Below are 24,000 nucleotides of genomic sequence, written 5' to 3' on the forward strand. Positions count from 1 at the left end.
CTAATCATGAGAAGTGTTTATTAATGAAAGAGAAGCTTTAAGGGCTTCGAAGATGGAAGTAAAAATTTTGAAAATGAAGAAATCAAGCCATAAATATTAATTTTATTGTTGTAATGTAAAATGCAATTATTAATATTAATGTTACATTTTGTTAAATACTTATTCAACAGTGAATTATTGCAAAAGTAACATTTCTTGTATTGTTGTTATTAAGTAATGTTTATATTTTAATTTAGTGATAATACTTATTATTTTGTATACAGTGAAAGATAAGAGCAACGTTTCTTCATTTGTTTATTTAGTCATTTTAAATGATTATTTATTAATAACAATATTTTTTCTTAAATACTAACATTATTTTATTTTAAAATGAATTATGTTTCTTCTTTTTATTTAGTAATTCTTATATTTGTAAGTAACGATAACAATAATTTGTCTTAAATGATTAAATATTTATTTTATATTTCTAATATACGTTTTTATATTTAATATTACAATAGGAATATTATTTTTTATTTAGTTATTTTTGCATGTTATTGAAGTAATAATAATTGTTAATTATTATATCGTTGTTGTTGTTATTTTATAGCCATAATAACTTTTATAATCACAAACATTTATGCAGCCCAATTAACAAGCGCAGATTTTTTTCACAATCACAATTTTTATCATAAAAATCAGAATTTGACCCCCCTCCAAATCTTACAGTCCTAATTTTTTTTTTTTTAAAGAAGAAAAATCTTTTACTGAGGTCAACGTTATTGCAAATTACTGTCTGACTGATTACTGATTCACTTTCAAGTAATCGCACACACACACACACACACACACACACACACACTCCTGTAACCCTTAGTAACCACACACGAGTGACAGCAGAGTCTCACTTTATCATCTATTCTGGTTTCACATGTTATTTCTCCATCTGGACATTGCATTGTTCTGCAGAATTATGACACACAGCGATGCATTTATTCTTTATGCACGCATTAAACATATTTCAGTTTTTGGTGGATGTGGGTTTTTCTATAGTTGGTACTGATGCTGGGTATCCCCATGCCTGATATAATATCAAATATAAAATATGTAAAACAAAAAAAATTAGTAAATATATAAAAATGAATATGCACTTATACTTTTTTTTATTTTACGTATTGTATTAAGTAAAATACACTGTATACGATAAATAAGGATCATATTTCATTTTAATTTTAAATTATTTTATATAATCATATCATATATATAATCATTTTGTGAATTGTCGGAGGTCCATTCCATTTGGTTAGACATTTACATTTTATAAAATGTTTTTTTCTTTATATTATTAACAATTAAATACACTTTCATGAAATATGTCAAACAAAAATGTTGGTAAAATTATCAAAACGTATGTATTTGCTATAATTTTTATTTTACATATTTTGTGAAAGTACATTTGTTTACATTGTATGTGATAATGATCATATTTCACTTTATTAAAAAAAAAAAATATATATATATATATATATTTATTTATTTAAAATCACATTATTTGTGTCACCCATTCACTTGGAAAATCTTAAATCTTTAAAATATACTCAGTTTTTATTTTAAATTAATATAAGTATCTATTTTACTTTATGCATATCTGTTTGTGATCCACTTGAATAATCAGAGGCTTATTTTGTACAATATTTTGAATTAATAAAAGATACAGTATGAAGAGCTAAAATCACACAATCCAGTGAGACAAGGAGAAACTTAAAGCTTCACATTTAATGTTACTTTCAATTTCATTGTAATGATCTGTAATAATTTGTGAAATTTACTTTGTGAAAGTAGTGAAAATTTGTGTAAAAACTTTTTTTTATTTTTTGGTCAGTGTAATATTTAGTCCTTCATAATGAATATCAATTTCAGAAGGTTTATTAACATTTTTTTATTTTTTTGTTCGAATACACTGGTTAAACTGGTCATAATAATCTTAAAACGGCTCAAATCTGACATATTCGTCTGCCTTTCTGTTACTAGTTCACTCTTACTGTTTTTGTCCATATTTCTAATATACTTAAAATATTGATAGACTGATATTTTGGGAATTACATTCCAGAATCTACTGACTGCACTTCTGTTTTTGAATTATTTGGGTTACTATATATTTATGCAATTTTTTATGCAATTAGTTTTTTGGGTATATTTCTAGCAATAGCCAAAAATACATAATATGGGTCACAATTATCTATTTTTCTTTTGTGACAAAAATCATTAGGATATTAAGTACAGATCATGTTCCATGAAGATATTTTGTAAATTTACTTTTTTACTTTTGATTAGTAATATGCATTGCTAAAATTTCATCTGGACAATTTTAAAGATGGTTTTCTCAATATTTCGAATCTTTTGCAGCAAATAGTTGTATCTCAGACAAATATGGTCAGATCATAACCCACCATGCATCAATGGAAAGCTTATTTATTCAGCTTTGATAATTTGAAAAATCAACCCTTATGACTGGTTTTGTGTTCAAGGGTCACATATTATCTACACTGTAAAAAGTAATACCTAGATCAAACTCATAAAAAGTGAGGCAAGTGGCTGCATTGGATGTTTTAAGTTGAGTCAACTTGCAGCCTTTTTCAAGTATAATAAACTCTGTAAAATTACTTAATTCAAACACAACAAAATCAAGTTGAATTAACTAATAAGTGCTATATTAGTCAGTTAGATAAACCTAATTTTCTTGGTATATGTAACGTATTTATGTGTTGCTACAAGTAACCTGTACTCATTTTAGTTAGGTTTTATGAACTTTATGCTCATAGTAAATTTAACCTAATCAAATGTGAATAAACATTTTAATTAAGTCCTGGCTATTACCTCAGAAAATACATCTAAATGTCTATATTCTAAGCAGTACAGTAAATCACTTTACATAAACAGACTTTATCAATAACAATTACAAATTCAATTGAAGAAGAAAAAGATGGGAAGACAGATTAAAGACAATAACATTTATTCAATGTCAGCTAGTGTCACTTTTAACAGTGCCTACAAAACATACAAAAGTATGCATAGGGTCCAATCCCACAAAGAGCCTGTGATATATCTCAGAAGTATACACCAGATTTGAGTGATATTAGAGGTTGTGGGCATAGACAAGTCCAAACAGGGGGTTTTCTACAGGTTTGGCACACCTCTGACCATGGGCTGTCCTTCAACTGTGATAATCCCAATCGTGTTTGGCTGATGGCACGTGTATATTTTCAGTGGGGAACTGCCAAGCTCAGCGTACACCTCTGTTTCATCATGACTCTATTGAGGAGACAAAAAAGAATCAAGAGTTTGGTCAGACAAACAGGTATTGAGATGAATATAGCAGACTGGTAGAAGACAGATACGACACAAAGTCAAAGTTGTACTTTTTAGTTGCTTAAGGTGATGGATACTAGATGGATACTTTGACTAGAGCATGTGACCAGAGTGAAGTCTACCATGACAATGTCATAGAGTGTTGGTACTATACTATCATGATCTACTGTAGCATGAGTGTTGTCTTTTCTGGTTCAAAGGATACATTACAATAAAACAATGCAATTTTCCTTGCCTGTACCTTATTGGTCATCACATTACTGTATTAAATATATTTCAAGAACAAAGTAATTACCCCATATCATCACAATAGTAATAACATACAGACAGAAATTAGATAAGTAGCTTTAAGCCCAGTACATACATGGTGGACACTGATGAGGTCTTCCTTTCCCTTCCATATGTACTCAATCAGGCATCTCAGTACCACTTCTCTCCTTTTCTCCACATAGCCAGACGGATCCTGTCAACAAGTAAAATCTGATCAAAATTCACTGCCTGATGACAGTATCACAAATTAGAGAACCTCTGTATTTCAACCATGCAATTGATGTAAAAGGTTGTACTATACATACACCACTACCACTGTACTGTACAAGATCTCACACTATCACCAGCATCTCACAAAATTGAGATTTAACTGACCATGTAGGCTGTATTTATCAGTATGAATCAAGCTTCTATTAGTGCAGTAGTAGGAGGCAGAAAGGTGATCATATCTGCCTTCTATTGGTGGTTGGTACATAAAACCTAATTCAGAAATGTAATTGTATGGAGCCAACACTATTGTTTGCAATTTTACCTATGTTTTACTTACCTGGGAATAATTATAGCTTTAACTGTATCTATTCTGAAGTTTTTCTTACCTGTATCTGAAGACCCCAGGTAACAAAAACGCTTGGTTACCTAAAGACAGAAAAAATATGCATGTTAGAATAAGTTTAAAAACCAGTGGTAAATGTAAAATATTTAAGTAACAGGTTAAAAATAGTTTTATGGTTTTGAGCCAGTGCTATCAAATGCACTTACAACTCTGCTGCTGATAACACGAGGACCCCACGACAGCTGCATGCCCCACCGGAGACTGTGTTATTAAGATGAAATTAAATAAGTCAAGTCACCTTTATTTACAGTACACAGCACTTTGAAATATATATATATATATATATATATATATATATATATATATATATATATATATATAAAAAGTCTTCTTTGTTGCCTTTTTCTCCATCACACTTTAGAAAACATTATATATCACCTGAAAACATAAAATCTCAAAATTCATCCTTTGAAACCCATTTTAAATTCATCTACCATGAAAATTGTACATCAAAATCATGTTACAAAATGTTTTCAGTCGTGAATTATAGGTTTGGATCATGCACTTTCAAGTCTATGTTCAAAAATGTGAATGGCAGTTAACAGGGTAAGTTAACGCTAACTAACGATTAAAAGTGATATTATTGGTAAAATTAAAGCCAAAGTAGTCTTAAAACATAATAGGCATTACTAAAGCACTTGTTTAATTTCATATTAACAACACGGTCTTAACTGCTGTTGTCTTCTGATCGTTGCATACAAGACTTCACTGCTTAGCACTGTGTAGCCAACTTAGCTTGCCATGTGTGGAGGATAGCTAGCTATACAGTACAATTTCCAAACCTTACTTTAGCTTCCTAGTTGAGTGAACGATTTTGCGTGACTTTACATCACCAATAAATTGCCAAAACTTGCACATCTTACCGTGTTAATCAGTCTGTGAAATTTAGATCCGCTGCAGCTTTCAAACAGTTGAAGTGCCGAGGAAGCATCTGCCTTGGAAAGTCCCCGCCAGTGAAAAAGGGATAAATCCAACTTAATTTTTATGTGTTTTTTATTTCAAATATTTAAGTTTGATGAACACACATGCCACATCGACAGCTGCTCAAATAAATTGTGTATGTCAACTCACTTTTATAACATTTCTTGTACACAACAAACTCATACAAAAAGCTACCCAAATAAATTGCTATTGTTTTACTTAAAATATATTGTTATGTAAAAAGTGATATATTTTAAGTAAAGAGGAAGTATATTTATACTTTTTAGTATAAAACAAATAAAATAAACTAGATTACAACTATTTAAAATATATAAAACCTACTGTGTGGGTGTAGCACTTTTTACAGTGTACTTGGTACAATCAGCTCCTCAATAATAATAATAAAAACAACTGAGATGCTGTGGTTGTTTCCTGATGATCCTGTTGCGTTTTTTTCTGAGATAATGATCGACACTCAGATTTCTCCAGGTTCCTCAGCTCATGTGTGTGTGTGTGTGTGTGTGTGTGTGAAGGTCAGGATGAACGCAGAGCTGCTGCGACTCATATCTGATGAATCTGAGGCTTTGAGAGATCCAGGAATAAGAGAAGACGGAGGAGGGAGTTTTATTAGGATGAATGATGAGGTGTCAGATTGTGTCTGTGGAGAAGAGCTGAAAGAGACCGAAATCATTTTTTAAATGTACATTTTTAGAAATATGTTAGTTTATAAACATGCAAAAAATAATAAGACTCAGAATAATAATAGTAAATTTTAAAGCTATGCAGTTATTTAAATGAAATCAAATTCACCTCTCTGTGCTTATTATTTATATTACTTATATTAGTTATTTGATTTTGTTATATATGCATGTTTTCTGTTTATGTTTTAGCTATATTTTTAGTAATGTAGTTTTAAGCACATCAAGTTAAACTAATTTAAAATGAGCAATGGAGCTGAAATAAAAACGTTTAGTTAACCTTTATTTTATTTCAAGTAACTTTTTATATATTTTATTTATTTTTCAGTTAAATTTAACTACAATGCTGCAACTCTCTTCGAAATTATTTGTGAAATTTACTGTCAGTTTCTTCAATTACGTCAAAGTAAACCACCCAGCAAACACAGAACGTTTCCCTAACGTTCCCGTATGGTTCCCATTTGGTTATTTTTTTGGGAACCAAACAAGAACGTTCTAGTAACATTCCCTGTAGGTTATTTTTAGGTTCTATTTGATAACCTTAGGAGAATGTTCTGGTAACGTTCCCTGTAGGTTATATTTAGGTTATATTTGATAACCTTAGGAGAATGTTCGGGGAATGTTGCCTGTAGGTTATATTTAGGTTATATTTGATAACCTTAGGAGAATGTTCTGGTAACGTTCCCTGTAGGTTATATTTAGGTTATATTTGATAACCTTAGGAGAATGTTCGGGGAACGTTCCCTGTAGGTTATATTTAGGTTATATTTGATAACCTTAGGAGAATGTTCGGGGAACGTTCCCTGTAGGTTATATTTAGGCTATATTTGATAACCTTAGGAGAATGTTCTGGGAACGTTGCCTGTAGGATATTTTTAGGTTATATTTGATAACCTTAGGAGAATGTTCTGGGAACGTTGCCTGTAGGTTATTTTTAGGTTATATTTGATAACCTTAGGAGAATGTTCGGGGAACGTTCCCTGTAGGTTATATTTAGGCTATATTTGATAACCTTAGGAGAATGTTCTGGGAACGTTGCCTGTAGGACATTTTTAGGTTATATTTGATAACCTTAGGAGAATGTTCTGGGAACGTTGCCTGTAGGTTATTTTTAGGTTATATTTGATAACCTTAGGAGAATGTTCGGGGAACGTTGCCTGTAGGTTATTTTTAGGTTCTATTTGATAACCTTAGGAGAATGTTCGGGGAACGTTGCCTGTAGGTTATTTTTAGGTTCTATTTGATAACCTTAGGAGAATGTTCTGGTAACGTTCCCTGTAGGTTATATTTAGGTTATATTTGTTAACCTTAGGAGAATGTTCGGGGAACGTTGCCTGTAGGTTATTTTTAGGTTCTATTTGATAACCTTAAGAGAATGTTCGGGGAACGTTGCCTGTAGGTTATTTTTAGATTATATTTGATAACCTTAGGAGAATATTTTGGAAACGTTACCTGTAGGTTATTTTTAGGTTATATTTGATAACCTTGGGAGAATGTTCTGGTAACGTTCCCTGTAGGTTATATTTAGGTTATATTTGATAACCTTAGGAGAATGTTCGGGGAACGTTGCCTGTAGGTTATTTTTAGGTTTTATTTTTATGATTTTAAGGGAATGTTCCGAGTAGGTTCCCGGAAAGTTCCTCTAACCTTAAGGGAACGTTCTATTTACGTTAAGAAAACTTTCCTGGATAACCAATAGGGAACGTTCTGGGAACCAAAAACTAACATTCCCAGAACGTGAAATTGTTAGCTGGGGCATAACCCAAATTTTATTCAGTGTAATATTTAGTAGTGTATATAAATATAGTATTTATTTTGTTATATATAATATTTAATTTGTCCTCCTAAGATGTATGCAAAACTAGAGTTTCAGTTGTATTTTGTAACATGTTTGTCAACGGTGTTTTACTTTGTGTTTGCTCTTTTTCTCTTCTCTGTTCTCCTTCGGTTTGCTCTGAGCTCGCTGGACTCTCTCTGATCTCATCTATAAATATAGATTTCCCCTTCACACTCGATTTCAGTGTGAGTTTGGGACAGTGATTGCTCCATTAATTCTGTTTGAAATGAGATGTCGTCGTCCGTTCTGCTAATTGACTCATCCGTGTCTTCCTCTGATCTCTTTACACTTCTATCAACACACGCCAAAAACTCTCCAGATGGCTTCGCCGCTGAAGCGTGGCGGCTAAAGCATTATTAACCGGTTGAAGGAGCGTTCGCTGCTCAGTGTGAGGTGTACACACCATTAATAACAGTGTGCTGTCTTTAGAAAGAGGTTTGCAGCCAAGGTGACACATCTTAATGAAGAACATGGAGAATTATGGGTTTAATAGCAGCCAGAGTCATCTTCAGTGTTTCCTTTTCTCTAAATCCTCCTTGTTCTTTCTGTCGTTGTCTGTAAAGGGGCCACTGAGTCGGGATGAAGAGGTAAAATCCCATTCATTGTCTCCACTGAGAAATTGATTTTCGGCTCACCATGAGCTCCGAGGCTCTTAACTCATGATTTATGATTCTCAAGTCAATGCAATTTGCCCTCTTTTAAAGGGATAGTTCACCCAAAAATTAAAATTTGCCACCAGAACAGTAAAGAACATGTTTAGCTGAAACTGTGGTGTTTAGTGATTCATAACATGCAAGGCAATGGCTACCGGTTTTTGAGAATTAAAAAAGAGCCTATTAAGAAACACAAAATTAATATGCATGGCTTCTGATGATAAATATTGAAACGATCAATCTGTGCAAGAAACTCAACATTATAACCTGTAATCCAGAGCCTCGGGTGAACAATTCTGGTTCATTTCATCATTAACCATTCATTTTTCAGTGTATTATGTTATATTAAACACGCAACATTGCTGTGAAATGTGGATGTTTTGCATGTCTAAAGCATATAAAGTGAATAAATTAGTCTTCATCAGCTACCCTTTTTACATAAACAATGAGAAACCATGAAAATGTTCCCAAAATGCTGTGAATGATGTTCGGTTTCTTGCACAGACTGATTTTTTCGCTTCATAAGACCTCAATATATTGTCAGGAGCCATTGGGAATAATTTTGTGCTGCATGTATGTGCTTTTTTGACTCTCAAAGTGGCGGTAGCCATTGACTTGCATTTAATGAATCACCAATGAACACAGTTTCAGCTAAAAATATTCCTTACTGTTTTACTGCATAAAAAAGTCACATACTTGGCTTGAGGGTGATTAAATTAACAGAAATGTTTCATTTTTGGGTGAACTATCCCTTTAACAGTTTTTTTGTTGTTGTTAGTTTTTTTATCTGTGTGTTATCAGATAAACTCAGACAGTCATTTGCGGAGGTTTTGTCACATTAAATCCTTGTGCTCTCGCTCATCTGTAGAGATGAAGGACAGATGAACATCTCTCTCTATATATATATAGACACGGTGAGAAAGGTAAAGGGCAGGTCGTAGACAGAAGGATGGATAGAAACAAGCCGGAGAGGTTAGTAGACCATCCCCGTGTGACTTTGACCTTCTGTCTCAAGAATACAAGCGTTTTGAGTCATTTTTGCCAATGCAAATGTGCTCTTTTGATGTAAGCGTGCTCGATCTGTCTTGAATAATTGCTCTTTCACATGCATTTTCTGTCACTGTTATAGTATGTGTTGCTTTTTATTCTCTCTCTGTGATTTGACCTGCTGCGGTTCTGCGGTGAGAGCTTTAAATCCAGTTGCATGATTAGTGGCACCTTGTAAAGCGCGGTCGGTCGGTGAACGCTGCAGATGGCGGCTGTTAACAGCACTGCAGCAGAGAGCCTGTCAATCAATAGCAGTGCATCTGCTGGACTCCACCCACACCATCAGCCGTCAAAACATTACTAACATTACCATTCAGGAAACTCCTTTCATCAGTCTACAATGCAATACAATGCATATTTTTGTCTTGTTTTCCAGTATAAATATCTAACAATCAAGAGAGAGAGAGACTTTACAATATTACTTTTTCTTCTGCAGAAATCTAAATGAAGTGAGTTTTTGCATAAAACAAGAGTACATATCTGTCAGTGGGGAGAGAATCAGAAATCATGTTAATTCAAAGGAAAACCATGTTTTTTATTTCCTTTATTGACAAATAATGATATATTATTATTAATATTATTATTAATGTTATTATTAATATGATTCATATTATTAATATGATTATCATTATTATTATTAATATTAATATTATTATTAATATTAATATTATTATTAATATTATTAATATTATTATTGTTAATATTATTAATATTATTATTGTTAATATTATTAATATTATTATTGTTAATATTATTAACATTATTATTATTAATATTATTAATATTATTATTGTTACTATTATTACAAATTATTATATTAATATTATTATTAATATTATTATTATTAATTAGATTTTTTATTTTTTAATTCTATAACAACCCTTATCTGTCTTGATTATTTGATCAGACCATCATATGTTGCAAAAGGTAAAAATAAATAAATAAATGCAGAATTGATAAAAAAAAAAAGTTTTTATGTTTTTGAAAATCTCGTCTGCTCACCCATGCTGCATTTACATGATCAAAAATACATTAAAAACTGCTAAATAATATTAGACTTTAAAATAACTGTTGTTTATGTGAATATCTGTTAAAGTGTAATTTATTTCTGTGATGCACTGCTGTATTTTCAATATTCAAAACATTGTGCTTCTGAATGATTTCAAGATTCTTTGATGAATGGAAAACATTTAATGCATCCTTGCTGAATAGAAGTATTAATTTCTTTAAAAATCTAGGATGATGATTAGACGCCATTCAGTGAACTAATAGTTTTAATTGCTTTTCATAATAGCAGGCACTATGTAGTGCACACTAGGCAGTGAGTAGTGCTCTAGTATTGCACTGTAACCGTGATCTCCAGAACATTGAGCTATTCTCTTATGAATATACCTCCTGAATAACACGTTTATGAAGATCCATATTAAAGTCCTGAAGAGTGCAATCTGATCATATGCTTCAGATGGAAGATCCAGACGGATTAAATTACCCAGCGTCCCCTCTGACCAGCTTCCCGAAAATGCTTTCAGCAGGATTCGAGCGATCAGGTTCTCCTGGATTAGAGCCGATTAGATCTGATTAAAGGATCAGAGGACATTTACTAAGGGATTACCAGAGCTGATTATCACACACACATATAGTGTGCATATTCAATGCAAATAACATCTGAACACATCAACATGAGGCCTGGAGTGCCAAAACATCTTTGTTTCAGTTTTTGAACGTGTAGAATGTGCATTATTTAGAATTAGCAGTTTTTGCCAAATTCTGCAGCGTTTGTGCTTCAGATATGGATGTTTTCTCAAATCATGTGTCTTGTTCAACAACGCCACTAACATTTTCTTTAGAAAGTATTTGGAAAAAAATATGTTTTATATTTGCCCTTCATAAGATTTTTTTTTTATTCAGGCTTTTAAATTATGAAAAATGTAAACATCGACGGCGATGTTATGAAACGAGCATCTCTCTGCCTGATGGGATTTTGCTGCTTATGTTGTATATCTCACACACACACACACACACACACACACAAACACACTGTAATTTGTGACTCACATGAAAAATCATGATGACTCTATATATGACTGTAATCCTTTCTCTGACATCATTACTTTCCGTATTTGGGTGCATCTCACAAAAACATATCATCAATCATATTTGAAGAAAAAAAAATTATATATATATATGTAGATATGTATATTTTATTTTGCATAAAGACATTGAGTTTTATTTTTAAGATTGTGACTATTTTTATAGTATTTTATTTTATTATAATTTTTTATATTATTTTTGTGATACTAAAAATGTAATATATATATTTTTAAACTTTGTATATATTTATTTATTTAGACAAAATGTGCTTGTTTATATATTTATACATAATTTTTTTTACAGAATTTTTGAATTTCATTAAAATGATTTTCATTAGATTCTCTCTCAGTACTGTAATATATATATTACTATTTGTATATATCTTTATTTTCTTTTGCTTTACAGTAGCAATCCAACAATTTTATAAAATAAATATAGATAAAATATATACAAAATATATACTGACTTTGTTTTCTTTTAGCAAGAAATGTCAAGGTCTTCAGGATTATTTAGGCTGCAGACAAGTGAGGGTTTTTTTCAGGGTTGGAGCTCAGGTCCACGACTGACGTTTCTTACCCCTCCATTAACACTTTCCTCTAACATAAAGCATGTTTCTGTATGTTTATGTGTTGATAGGTTGGAATGGGTGGAAATCATCGAGCCGCGCACCCGGGAGCGCATGTATGCCAACCTGCTGACGGGCGAGTGTGTTTGGGACGCCCCGGCGGGCGTACAGATCAAGCGCAGTGGACAGGATCAGTGGTGGGAGCTTTTCGACTCCAAAACGTCCCGATTCTACTACTATAATGCTTCGACCCAGCACACCGTCTGGCACCGCCCACACAGCTGCGACATCATCCCCCTCGCCAAATTACAGACCCTCAAGCAGAACACCAACACAGCTCCGCCCACCACCACCTCCGCCGACAACAGCCCCGCCCACAGCGCCATCAGCACCACATCATCACAGGAGCAGGAGGAGAAGACATCCACCGCCGAGGAGGGAGACAGGTGAGCACATCCCAGATCTGAACATCTACTCACCCTCAGGCCATCCCAGATCTAGATGAGTTTGTTTCTTCGTCAGATTTGGAGAAATGTAGCATTGCATGCTTAATTTCTGGCAGTACTGTTGGCTTGATTGCACAGACACTATTGAAAAAGAGCTGACCTGAATTCACCAGGACTCTTATTTTGAAATGTATTTGGCGGCTCTTCATTAAAAAAAAAAAGTAACATTGACATAATTCATCAGCAGTCGATCATACGCGATTTATTAGGCTAAAAATGTGAGGAATTAATGAACAGCATTTAATGTAGCATTGCATCACTTGCTGACTGCGAGTGAATGGGTGCCGTCAGAATGAGAGTCCAAACAGTTGATAAAAACATCACAATAATCCACAGCACTCCAGTTCATCAGTGAACATCTGGAGAAGACAAAAGATGAAACAAATAGATCAAGACATTTTTAGCTAACTATTAGTCAATAATCTATAATAACACCTATGGTCTGAATCAGGAGAGAAATCTGCACAGATCAAGCCAAAACAGCTCACTAAAGGTTTTTTCTCAATTTTTGTCACCGATGGAGTGTCTGTTCTTTGCCACTGTCGCATTTCCCATGCTTAGTTCAGAGATGCTTAATTTCTGGCAATATTGTTGGCTTGATTGCACAGACACTATTGAAAGAGAGCTGTCCTGGATTCACCAGGACTCTTATTTTGAAATGTCTTTGCTGACTCTTCATTCATTTTTTTTAAACATTTTCATAATTCATTAGCAGTTGATCATATGTGATTTATTTGGCTAAAATGTGATGAATTAATTAACTGTATTTATTTAATGAGATTTTAGAAGAGGCCGTATCACAATTGTTGCTTTTTTCCCCATCCCTAAATTTACGACCTCTACATTTGTTATAGCATTCATAGCTTTTTAATGACCCACAAAAAAATGCTCCTAAATGCATTGAACAGTTCACACACAGCAATGCCCTGGAGGAGCTGACATGGAAAACATCCCAGAATCCCCTTTGATTTCACTCTGAGACCCAGACGACACTGTTGGAAGTCAGATTTCATTTAGTTGGACCGTCTGAGCCAGCGTCCCCATCCAAAAGTACATCCCTTATAGTCGGTCTTGAGACGCTCTTTAAGACGGACAGCTCTTGTTTTATTTGTTTCATTAGATCACTGCTGTAAGTGCTTTTGACCAGAAATAAACAGCTTTGTGTTGAGACTTCAAAGTGCAGGCTACAATACTATGCATGCTATCTCTGTGCAGTATGTGGATTTTCTGTATGCATGGAATAGAGTGCAACAGTCTTTTTTTCTTGATTAAGAAATTCTTATTATTGTTTTAATTGAATGGGGTTTTCAGTCTGTTGCACTCTATGTGATGCATACAGAAAATCAAAATGATGTATATGCATAAATATTATATACTGCAAAAATAGCATGCATAGTATTTTTGTGATTAATTTTGTTTCTAGAGAAATATTAGTCATAAGAGAATAACCTTTCCAGACAAACCCACCATGAGCTCTGAGGTTATAAAATGATGCAGGATGCCTCCATTAAAAAGTGAGTTTGCATTTAATTGCTGAAATGCTTCCGGAAACCTGAGAGAAGTGGGCGGTCGAAGACATGTGCATGGTTAAAGTTGGATGGCTTGCTGCTTAATTGTGAGAGACTATACAAATTTGCGTGTGCATTAAAAAAAGAACGGAAGAAAAGACTGAAGAACACATGCATATCACGCTTCAAGCTGTTTTTTTTTTATTTATATATATATATATAATATTCCAACAATGTTACACTTAAATACTTTTAACCCACGAGGAATGCAGGGGACTATGAAGGAAGGGTCGTGAAATGATTTCGTGTGACAGAGGAGGAGGAGAGTATGTGTAAATTGATTTGAAGGTCGGATATGCATGAATAATTAATATCCAGCGGAAAACACTGCTCACTTTGTAGTGGGTCTCTTGCTCGAGAGAGAGACGGAGTGAGAGATAAGTTTCTTGTGTTTGGAGTTTTAATCCAGCTACTAAAGAAGCGAACACACACACACACACACACACACACACACACTTGGCTGTGTAATCCAGTCTGGTCGGCTCGTGGTGGCCAAGTACTGAATTGATTTGACACACTTTTTTCTCGATCGCTCAGAGGCCTTTTTTGTCTGCTTTAAACTCACAGACCTCTTCGATTTAGATCTTTAAAAAAATGCCCTTGAAAGGCTTGAAGGCTTTTTAGTGGTCATACATCACTAGTATTATTGCAACATTTTCCTAAAAAGACTCATTAATCCCTCTTATTAAATAGAGAGACTTTTTATCATGCAGTCAATTCTTAATGGATAAAACCCCACACTTTTTTCCCCCTCATTGAATATCGCTGTACTTGGAAATTCATCCCATTTAAGAAGTAAAGTGGTTTGTGATAATTTCAGAACAAGACATTTTAACATCTTAGTTGTAATAAACTGACATTTTGCACTTGAAAATGAGTTTGGAGATATGAAGGTTAAGATGTGTCTACAGTGTTATGTATTTTTTCATTTAATGAATTGATTTTTTCAAAATAATGCATTAGATTTTTTATTTTACTTTTCTTGATGTGGCCCTTTTGATAAATAGTAAAGAAAATCTGATTATTAAATCTTGTTTTCTCGTTTAATAATACAGTTTTATTATCTATTTAAGTGTATTAAATGGGCAATATCTTATAGTAAAACAAAACAAGAGGTGCTTTTTTTTCTTAAAAATAAATGTTTTATTTTAATTTACTTTACTTTTATTTTCTTTATCTGATTTTACTTTTCATTATGTCCCTTTAATAAATATATTTATATACTTTTTATAATAATAATAATTCTAAATAACTATATATTAAAGGAAAATAAAAATTCACACCATAAAATTAAAATAAAAAAATATTATTAAAAAATAATAAGTAAAAAAGATAAAATAAAAATCTATTTAATGTATTTAGTAAAAAAAAAAAAGTTATGTGTTATATTCTCTTGTTTAGGTTCAGATGGGGCACTGGCACCAGAGAGAGGATGCTCATCAAGGTTTCGGATCGGGAACCCAGTTTTCTGACACAGGGAAACGGATACTCCAGTTCTTCCCCACGCTCCAGACGCTCATCTAACAATGCCCCTTCTGACCCTGAAGCCACGCCCCTTTCCCTTCCTGACCGCCCCGCATCGCAGTCTCCGTTCCTGAAGAAGGCGGAGTTAGGCGGCACTCAGCGCCACTGTTCGGGTGATTCCCAACCATCATCCCCCCGCTTCACTTACGAGCCTCCTTTGTACGAAGAACCGCCCTCGGAATACCAGTCTCCGCCTATTTATGAGGAACCGCCCACTGACATGCACTGCGACCAGGCCTTTTTTGGCTCTGACAGGTCTCCGGCACGTCTTTACCACTCCCCCAAGCAAAGCCCATCTCCTTACGGTCAACTTGTGTTGACGAGACAGCGTAGCTCCACCCCCGAAACGATGCCCAATCAGGGGGGCGACCGAGACTATAGCTCAAGTGGGCGGGACTACAGCTCCAGTGGGCGGGATTATAGCTCGGGAATGAGGGACTACAGCTCTGGTGGGCGGGATTACAATTCTAGTGGGCGGGAGTATAGCGCAGCTGGGCGGGAATATGTAAAGCAGCTAGTATATGTCGAGCAGTCTGGCTCCTCCCCTCGATTTAGGACGACAGAGCGTCTGCTGAGCTACGGGACGACCAGTTCAAATAGCCTTTCAGCCGGATTTTCTTACGGTGGCTCCTTTACGTTACAGCACAGTCACGACCTCAACGGTGGCAACCGGAAACGCAAGAACCGGAAGCCGTCTTTGCCGGGAGGAGAGGGTGATGGCATGGGGTCTGGACTCGGGGCCATGATCACTCAAGCCCGGTTGGCATGGGAGGCTCAGCAGATGTTACATCAGCGAGGGGGCGTGTCTTCCGACCAGGGAGCGAAAGATGGGTATGAAAGCGACGGGGCAATGCCCCTTCCATTGCCTGGTCCAGTGGTGCGGGCGTTCAGCGAAGACGAAGCCCTTGCGCAACAGGACAGCCACTGGAAACGTGCCACCCTGGACAGACTGGCATTTCCTCAGACGCTGCTAGAAAAGAGTCTGTCAGTGCAAACCAACCTGGCATCACCTGAACCTTACCTTCATCCCTCGCAGGTAATGCACAGCAACAAGCACAATGCATCAAAACTCAAAACATTGCCTAGATTCCCATATTTATGATACTGCAGCAAGCGAGTCAAGCATCACCTTCACAATTAGTTATACTTTGGCTTAATCCTCTAGCTTTCAAACCTCTGGTATTAGACTTTTGCATGTGTCGTCCTGTAGCAATAGAGTAATCTGAATGTGAGATACAGAGGATGCACTACAGGAGCTCAGGTTTTGGTTGTTTTCCTCACTTATGCTAATTTTTCTCTGAGGCAAAGCAAAGGCCCCAGTAACTGTGGCTTTATTATACATTAGACGCACTTCACTGTTTAATTAAAAGCAATGAACTCAAATCATGTTTTCTGGTTATGTATTATGATGTCAGTGCTCTGTTTTTGCAGTTTTCAGTTGCGTAATAGAACGTTTTTTGGACACATTGGCACTGAGGTGAATGAGCTGGAATCCTCTGATGAGCTGAACTCTGAGCTCTTTCAGCCCAATATAATGAGTCCAGAATCAGGCCTGAACCGCTGCTTAAATGCTGCCATTGAGGTTAATTGGGACGGCTGACCCTCAGACGCTTGTTACCCAACCAGTCATTACTTTGTTCTGGAGATATCGGGCTGAGCTGAGCTGATCTCGCAGGCTAAATGCTGTGAGTGTTCCTTCGAGGGATTCTTAGGTTCTGCTCTATTTGCGAATAATAATGGAGACAGACAGGAAACACTGTAAGACAAACAGTCACCCTCGAAATTAATGATGATTCCCAAATAAATACATGCAGCTCAGACAATAATCTCAAAACCTCCCAGAGCACCCTAGCAACTGCATAACAACATTCTTAAAAACCGACCGGTTTACCGTAGTAACTGCATAGCAACGCTCCTAAAATCCATCCTGAACACCCTAGCAACTGCATAGCAACACTCCTAAAATCCAACCTGAACACCCTAGCAACTGCATAGCAACACTCCTAAAATCCAACCTGAACACCCTAGCAACTGCATAGCAACACTCCTAAAATCCATCCTGAACACCCTAGCAACTGCATAGCAACACTCCTAAAATCCACCCTGAACACCCTAGCAACTGCATAGCAACACTCCTAAAATCCAACCTGAACACCCTAGCAACTGCATAGCAACCCTCCTAAAATCCATGCTGAACACCCTAGCAACTGCATAGCAACACTCCTAAAATCCAACCTGAACACCCTAGCAACTGCATAGCAACCCTCCTAAAATCCATCCTGAACACCCTAGCAACTGCATAGCAACCCTCCTAAAATCCCAACCTGAACACCCTAGCAACTGCATAGCAACCTTCTTAAAATCCGTCCTGATCACCCTAGCAACTGCATAGCAACACTCCTAAAATCCAACCTGAACACCCTAGCAACTGCATAGCAACACTCCTAAAAACCCATCTGAACATCCTAGCAACTGTGTAGCAACAATCTAAAAAACAGCCTAGCAACTGTGTAGAAATGCGCTTAAAAATCGTCCAGTACACCCTAGCAACGGCATAGCAATGCTTTTAAAAACCTCCCCGTACACCCTAGCAACTGCATAGCAACAATCTCAAAAACACCCTAGCAACTGCATAGCACCACTCTTAAAAATCGGCCAGTACACCCTAGCAACTGCATAGCAACACTCCTACAAACACCCTTGCAACAGTCTAAAAAAGCAGCCTAACAACTGTGTAGCAATGCTCTTAAAAACTGGACAGTTCACCCTAGCAACTGTATAGCAACAATCAAGAAACCGTCCAGAACAGTCTAGCAAATACAACGCTCTATACAACATCTAGAATGCCCTAGCCTAGCAACTGCAGGTGCAAACTCTTCAGGACAGTTTGTGTCTCTGTGCTCTGGATTTGCAGTGTTTTCTGGGAGGTTTTAGACTGTTTCAGTGTGTTTGTCCAGCAGATCACACACACACACACACACACGCCCTGCCGATCCACATCAATATTTCAGCATGTGCAGTTTGAAGAGTGGTCGTCGTGCTTATATAAGGCATCACACTCTCCACACCTACAATCCAAAGATAAGAGTCAGAAATCATATTGTGCTTAAAGTAACTGAAACCTGTTTTAGGACTGTTATAGGATTTGTTGCTCACTTTCAAACACATTTTCCCTCAAATCGTACTTTAAAATATTAAATTATTAGAAAAAAGCTTTCAAACTAGATTTTTATTTACTTTTTTATTTACTCAAGAAGTTAATTATTATATGTTTAATATCAAAATGAATATAATATTAAGTAATATTAATATATGATGTCTGTATTAATTTTTTTAAAGCTTGTCTGTGTTTATTTTTCTTACCCTAACAGCAATTAGTATTTTTATTTGTATTTTTTAATTTTAAGCAGAATTACTATTTTCTAAATCATTGAAAAAATATACATATATTTATTGTTAGAATGTTTTATATTTCTGCTTAAGACAAGAAAATAAAACTGTTTAAAGTGTTTGCTAATGTTTGCAACATTTATTTGAGTTAGAGTGTTGCTATGCAGTTGCTAGGGTTTTCTGTGTAAGTGCTTTGAGTGTTGCTATGCAGTTGCTAGGGTGTTCTGTGTAAGTGCTTTGAGTGTTGCTATGCAGTTGCTAGGGTGTTCTGGGTAAATTCTTAGAGTGTTGCTATGCAGTTGCTAGGGTGTTCTGGGTACGTTCTTAGAGTGTTGCTATGCAGTTGCTAGGGTGTTCTGCGTAAGTGCTTTGAGTGTTGCTATGCAGTTGCTAGGGTGTTCTGTGTAAGTGCTTTGAGTGTTGCTATGCAGTTGCTAGGGTGTTCTGGGTAAATTCTTAGAGTGTTGCTATGCAGTTGCTAGGGTGTTCTGGGTAAGATCTTAGAGTGTAGAGTGTTGCTATGCAGTTGCTAGGGTGTTCTGGGTAAGATCTTAGAGTGTAGAGTGTTGCTATGCAGTTGCTAAGGTGTTCTGGGTATGTACTTAGAGTGTTGCTATGCAGTTGCTAGGGTGTTCTGGGTAAGATCTTAGAGTGTTGCTATGCAGTTGCTAGGGTGTTCTGGGTACGTTCTTAGAGTGTTGCTATGCAGTTGCTAGGATGATCTGGGTAAGTTCTTAGAGTGTTGCTATGCAGTTGCTAGGGTGTTCTGGGTACGTTCTTAGAATGTTGCTATGCAGTTGCTAGGGTGTTCTGTGTAAGTGCTTTGAGTGTTGCTATGGAGTTGCTAGGGTGTTCTGGGTAAGTTCTTAGAGTGTTGCTATGCAGTTGCTAGGATGATCTGGGTAAGTTCTTAGAGTGTTGCTATGCAGTTGCTAGTGTGTTCTGGAGTGATGCTATGCAGTTGCTAGGGTGTTCTGGAGTGATGCTATGCAGTTGCTAGGGTGTTCTGGCTAAGTTCTTAGAGTGTTGCTATGCAGTTGCTAGGATGATCTGGGTAAGTTCTTAGAGTGTTGCTATGCAGTTGCTAGGGTGTTCTGGGTACGTACTTAGAGTGTTGCTATGCAGTTGCTAGGTTGTTCTGGGTAAGGTCTTAGAGTGTAGAGTGTTGCTATGCAGTCGCTAGGGTGTTCTGGGTACGTACTTAGAGTGTTGCTATGCAGTTGCTAGGGTGTTCTGGGTAAGATCTTAGAGTGTTGCTATGCAGTTGCTAGGGTGTTCTGGGTACGTTCTTAGAGTGTTGCTATGCAGTTGCTAGGATGATCTGGGTAAGTTCTTAGAGTGTTGCTATGCAGTTGCTAGGGTGTTCTGGGTAAGATCTTAGAGTGTTGCTATGCAGTTGCCTGGGTGTTCTGGGTACGTTCTTAGAGTGTTGCTATGCAGTTGCTAGGATGATCTGGGTAAGATCTTAGAGTGTTGCTATGCAGTTGCTAGGGTGTTCTGGGTACGTTCTTAGAGTGTTGCTATGCAGTTGCTAGGATGATCTGGGTAAGTTCTTAGAGTGTTGCTATGCAGTTGCTAGGGTGTTCTGGCTAAGTTCTTAGAGTGTTGCTATGCAGTTGCTAGGGTGTTCTGGGTAAGTTCTTAGAGTGTTGCTATGCAGTTGCTAGGGTGTTCTGGCTAAGTTCTTAGAGTCCTCAGGTCCATGTTATTAATAATTTGGGAGTTTTTTGTGTTGTTTTGTTTCATCTACCTGTGCGTTTAACTTTGCATGATGCGTTTCATAAGCGCTGATGTTTCTGAGGCCACAGAGGGAAAGCGCCTGAATCTTTTGAAACTGTATAATTGCCTGAAGGAGGTATTTCTGCAGTCCTCATTATTTTGGGGCTTGACTCATTTCCTCTCGGCCTCCTCTTGACCTGCTCCTGTGACTAAGACCGGTTTATTATCTGTGCTTCCTCTGCTCTCAATGCTGCTCTTCAGCATCAACACACAATGTTTTCTTTCTTTCAGTCGGAGGATCTCGGAGCGTGTTCTCAGTTCGAGGCCAGTCGTAACGCTCGTAACATGATGCCCAGCGCGAGCTGCGGCGTTTTCCCAGAGTTCACGCTCCGCAAACCGTCCTCCGAGACGGACATCGAGAACTGGGCATCCAAACACTTCAACAAGCACACGCAGGTACACCAAAACACCCATTACACCCTACAAACCTACTGTTTCATATATGATAAGTGAATATCTGGCCTCTAAATGATCAGCGTGATCAAAATTTTGCTTTATTTTTTAGTCCACTAATATGATCATCAGACATTTGAGGAATGTTTATTAGTTCCTCTCTCAATCATCATTATATTACACTGCATTATATGTTTTGAACATTTAAATATCATCTTAAGACATATTAACGACTGATATTTATATAATTTATTTAAGTATCTGCTGTAAAGATATCATTGATTTACATTAAGAGCATCAGAATTTCAATGTATAAATATCAGTCTCTGAATGAAATGTAGCTGTTTTTCCTCTATACTCTCAAATGAGTCATAAAAGTATTATATTTGATACAAAACTTAAAACACATTTTTACAAATATTTTGTCTAAAGGTTCAGTAAACTGTTAAATTTTTTTAAAAACAGATTTTTCGGACTATTATTTCATATGTCAGGCTTTACAGGGTTGAAATCTAACATAAAAATGTTTTTTAAAAATGTAAAATGTAACAAAATATTAATAAAAACTAATGAAAAGGACAAAAAAATGCACAACAAAATTACTAACATTAAAATGGATAATTAAAAAATAAAAACAAAAAGAGAATATTAATAAAAAGGACAACAAAAACACACAACAGAGTTGTGGAAGATTAAACTAAAATGGAAAATATATATTATATATATAATATATATATATATAATATATTTTTTTTATTAATTCAAAATATTAATAAACACTAATACAAATTACAAAAACATGCAACAAAATTATGAAAATTTAAATGGCAAATATGAAATAAAAAAAGACTGATTGTAAATGTTATTAACAAGTGATTGAAAAAACTATAAAAAATTACAAAAATAGTCATCAAAATTACTAAAATTAAAATATAAAATACAAACTGATTCAAAATATTTATTAAAAACTAATACAAATTACAAAAATAGACAGCAAAATTACTAACACTAAAATTAAATGGAAAATATATAAATAAACTAATTCAAAATATTAGTAAAATCTAATAAAAATATATAAATAAACTAATTCAAAATATTAATAAAAGCTAATCAAAAATACAAAAACTAAACAAAATTACAAAAATTAAAATGAAAACAAAAAATGATTAGAAGCAAGTTATAAAAATTACAAAAACACAAAACAAAATGACTAAAACTAATATTGAGATGTAAAATATTAAAATTAAAAACTAATTCAAAATATTAAGAACTAAAAAAAAATATATATATATATATATATATATACACAGCAAAATTACTAAAACTATAGTTACAACGGAAAATATAAAATAAAAATGAACAAAAATTACTAAAACAAAAATTACGATTATTTTTTCCCCCGCAAAATATTTGAAGCAGGTAATAAAAATGACAAAAATTAATATTCAAAATATTCAAATTCAAAATATTATTAAAAACGAACAAAATTACTCAAACTGAAATAAAATGGAAAATATATAAATAAGCATTCCAAATATTAATAAAAGCTTATAAAAATACAAAAATATGCAATAAAATAAAAACAATTATATAATATACTATTTAATATAAAATACCACAGAACTACTAAAACGTAGATTAAAGTGTAAAAATAGAAAAATCCTCTGTGTTCCAGGGTCTGTTCAGGAGGAAAGTGTCGATCGCTAACATGCTAGCGTGGAGCAGCGAGCCCATCAAGAAGCCCATGATCATGACCACAGACCGGATGGTGAAGCGTGAGGCCGTGGAGCTCTTCAAACTCGTCCAGACCTACATGGGCGACCGTCGGGGCAAAGGCGAGCCTCTGTCCGTGGCTCTGGAGGTGGCAGTGAGGGGCTGGAGCTGTCAGGGTCTGAGAGACGAGCTCTACATCCAGCTCTGCAGACAGACCACAGAGAACTTCCGCTACGACAGTCTCCAGAGAGGATGGGAGCTCATGGCCATCTGTCTGGCCTTCTTCCCCCCGACGCCTCGCTTCCACAACTATCTGGAGGGCTACATCTGCAGACACATGGACCCTCTCAACGACACCAAGGGTACGGGACACCCCACACACCATAAACACTGTTAAACCAGCCCTGCTTTTCCCGTTTATCTGGGATCCTGCCAAATTTACTTTCAGGTAGACATCGCTAGTGAATTTCACAGATAAGGACAAAGAAACATCAAGCAACACATTGCATTAAACGTGAAATTTTGACATTATTTCAAGCCTTTAAAAATGTTTTTTTCATATGCATTTAAAATATTTTATATGTGTTTATTTATAATATGAATTTAATATATTTTATATGTTTTTATTAATAATATTTATATATTTTTATAATATCAGTGTAAAATTATTTATTTATTTTTATTTATCATATAAAGGTAAAATATTTTAGAAATTTTTATTCATATGATTTTTTAAATATTTTATGTATAATATGAATTTAAAATATTTTGTTTTTATTTATAATATGAATTTTAATTTTTTTTATAAAATATCTAATGTTTTTATGTATAATATCAATTAAAATATATATTTTTATAATATAAATTTAAAATATTTTATATATTTTTATTTATAGTATCAATTTTAAATATTTTATATATTTTTATTTATAATATGAATTTTAAATATTTTATATATGTTGATTTAAAATATGAATTTCTAGACATTTTGTTCCCTCCCCTTTGAAGGAAGATTATTTTATTTTATTATCACTGATATACTATTATAATTTCTTTGAATATTTTAACATTTAATATTTTAATT

General features: G+C 34.9%; 1 protein-coding gene and 1 long non-coding RNA gene across 3 annotated transcripts in view; one reads left to right on the forward strand and one right to left on the reverse strand.

The window, feature by feature from the left end:
* Nucleotides 1-24,000, forward strand: part of LOC127939075 (rho GTPase-activating protein 39) — a 48,880-nt gene that overhangs the window by 13,021 nt on the left and 11,859 nt on the right. For both annotated transcript variants that reach the window (XM_052536075.1, XM_052536076.1), the window contains 4 exons: nucleotides 12,115-12,489; nucleotides 15,519-16,677; nucleotides 21,042-21,206; nucleotides 22,879-23,278. In XM_052536075.1, the coding sequence (XP_052392035.1) occupies nucleotides 12,115-12,489; nucleotides 15,519-16,677; nucleotides 21,042-21,206; nucleotides 22,879-23,278 (2,099 nt within the window). The remainder of the gene's footprint in view (nucleotides 1-12,114; nucleotides 12,490-15,518; nucleotides 16,678-21,041; nucleotides 21,207-22,878; nucleotides 23,279-24,000) is intronic.
* On the reverse strand, nucleotides 2,693-5,519 carry LOC127939076 (uncharacterized). Its single transcript, XR_008148883.1, has 5 exons — nucleotides 5,095-5,519; nucleotides 4,378-4,432; nucleotides 4,215-4,254; nucleotides 3,713-3,811; nucleotides 2,693-3,291 (listed from the first exon to the last, which is right to left on the reverse strand). It is a non-coding gene; the product is annotated as an uncharacterized LOC127939076 (long non-coding RNA).

Source organism: Carassius gibelio, chromosome A20, assembly GCF_023724105.1.
Source record: "Carassius gibelio isolate Cgi1373 ecotype wild population from Czech Republic chromosome A20, carGib1.2-hapl.c, whole genome shotgun sequence".
In the NCBI taxonomy this organism is placed as follows: Eukaryota; Metazoa; Chordata; class Actinopteri; order Cypriniformes; family Cyprinidae; genus Carassius; species Carassius gibelio.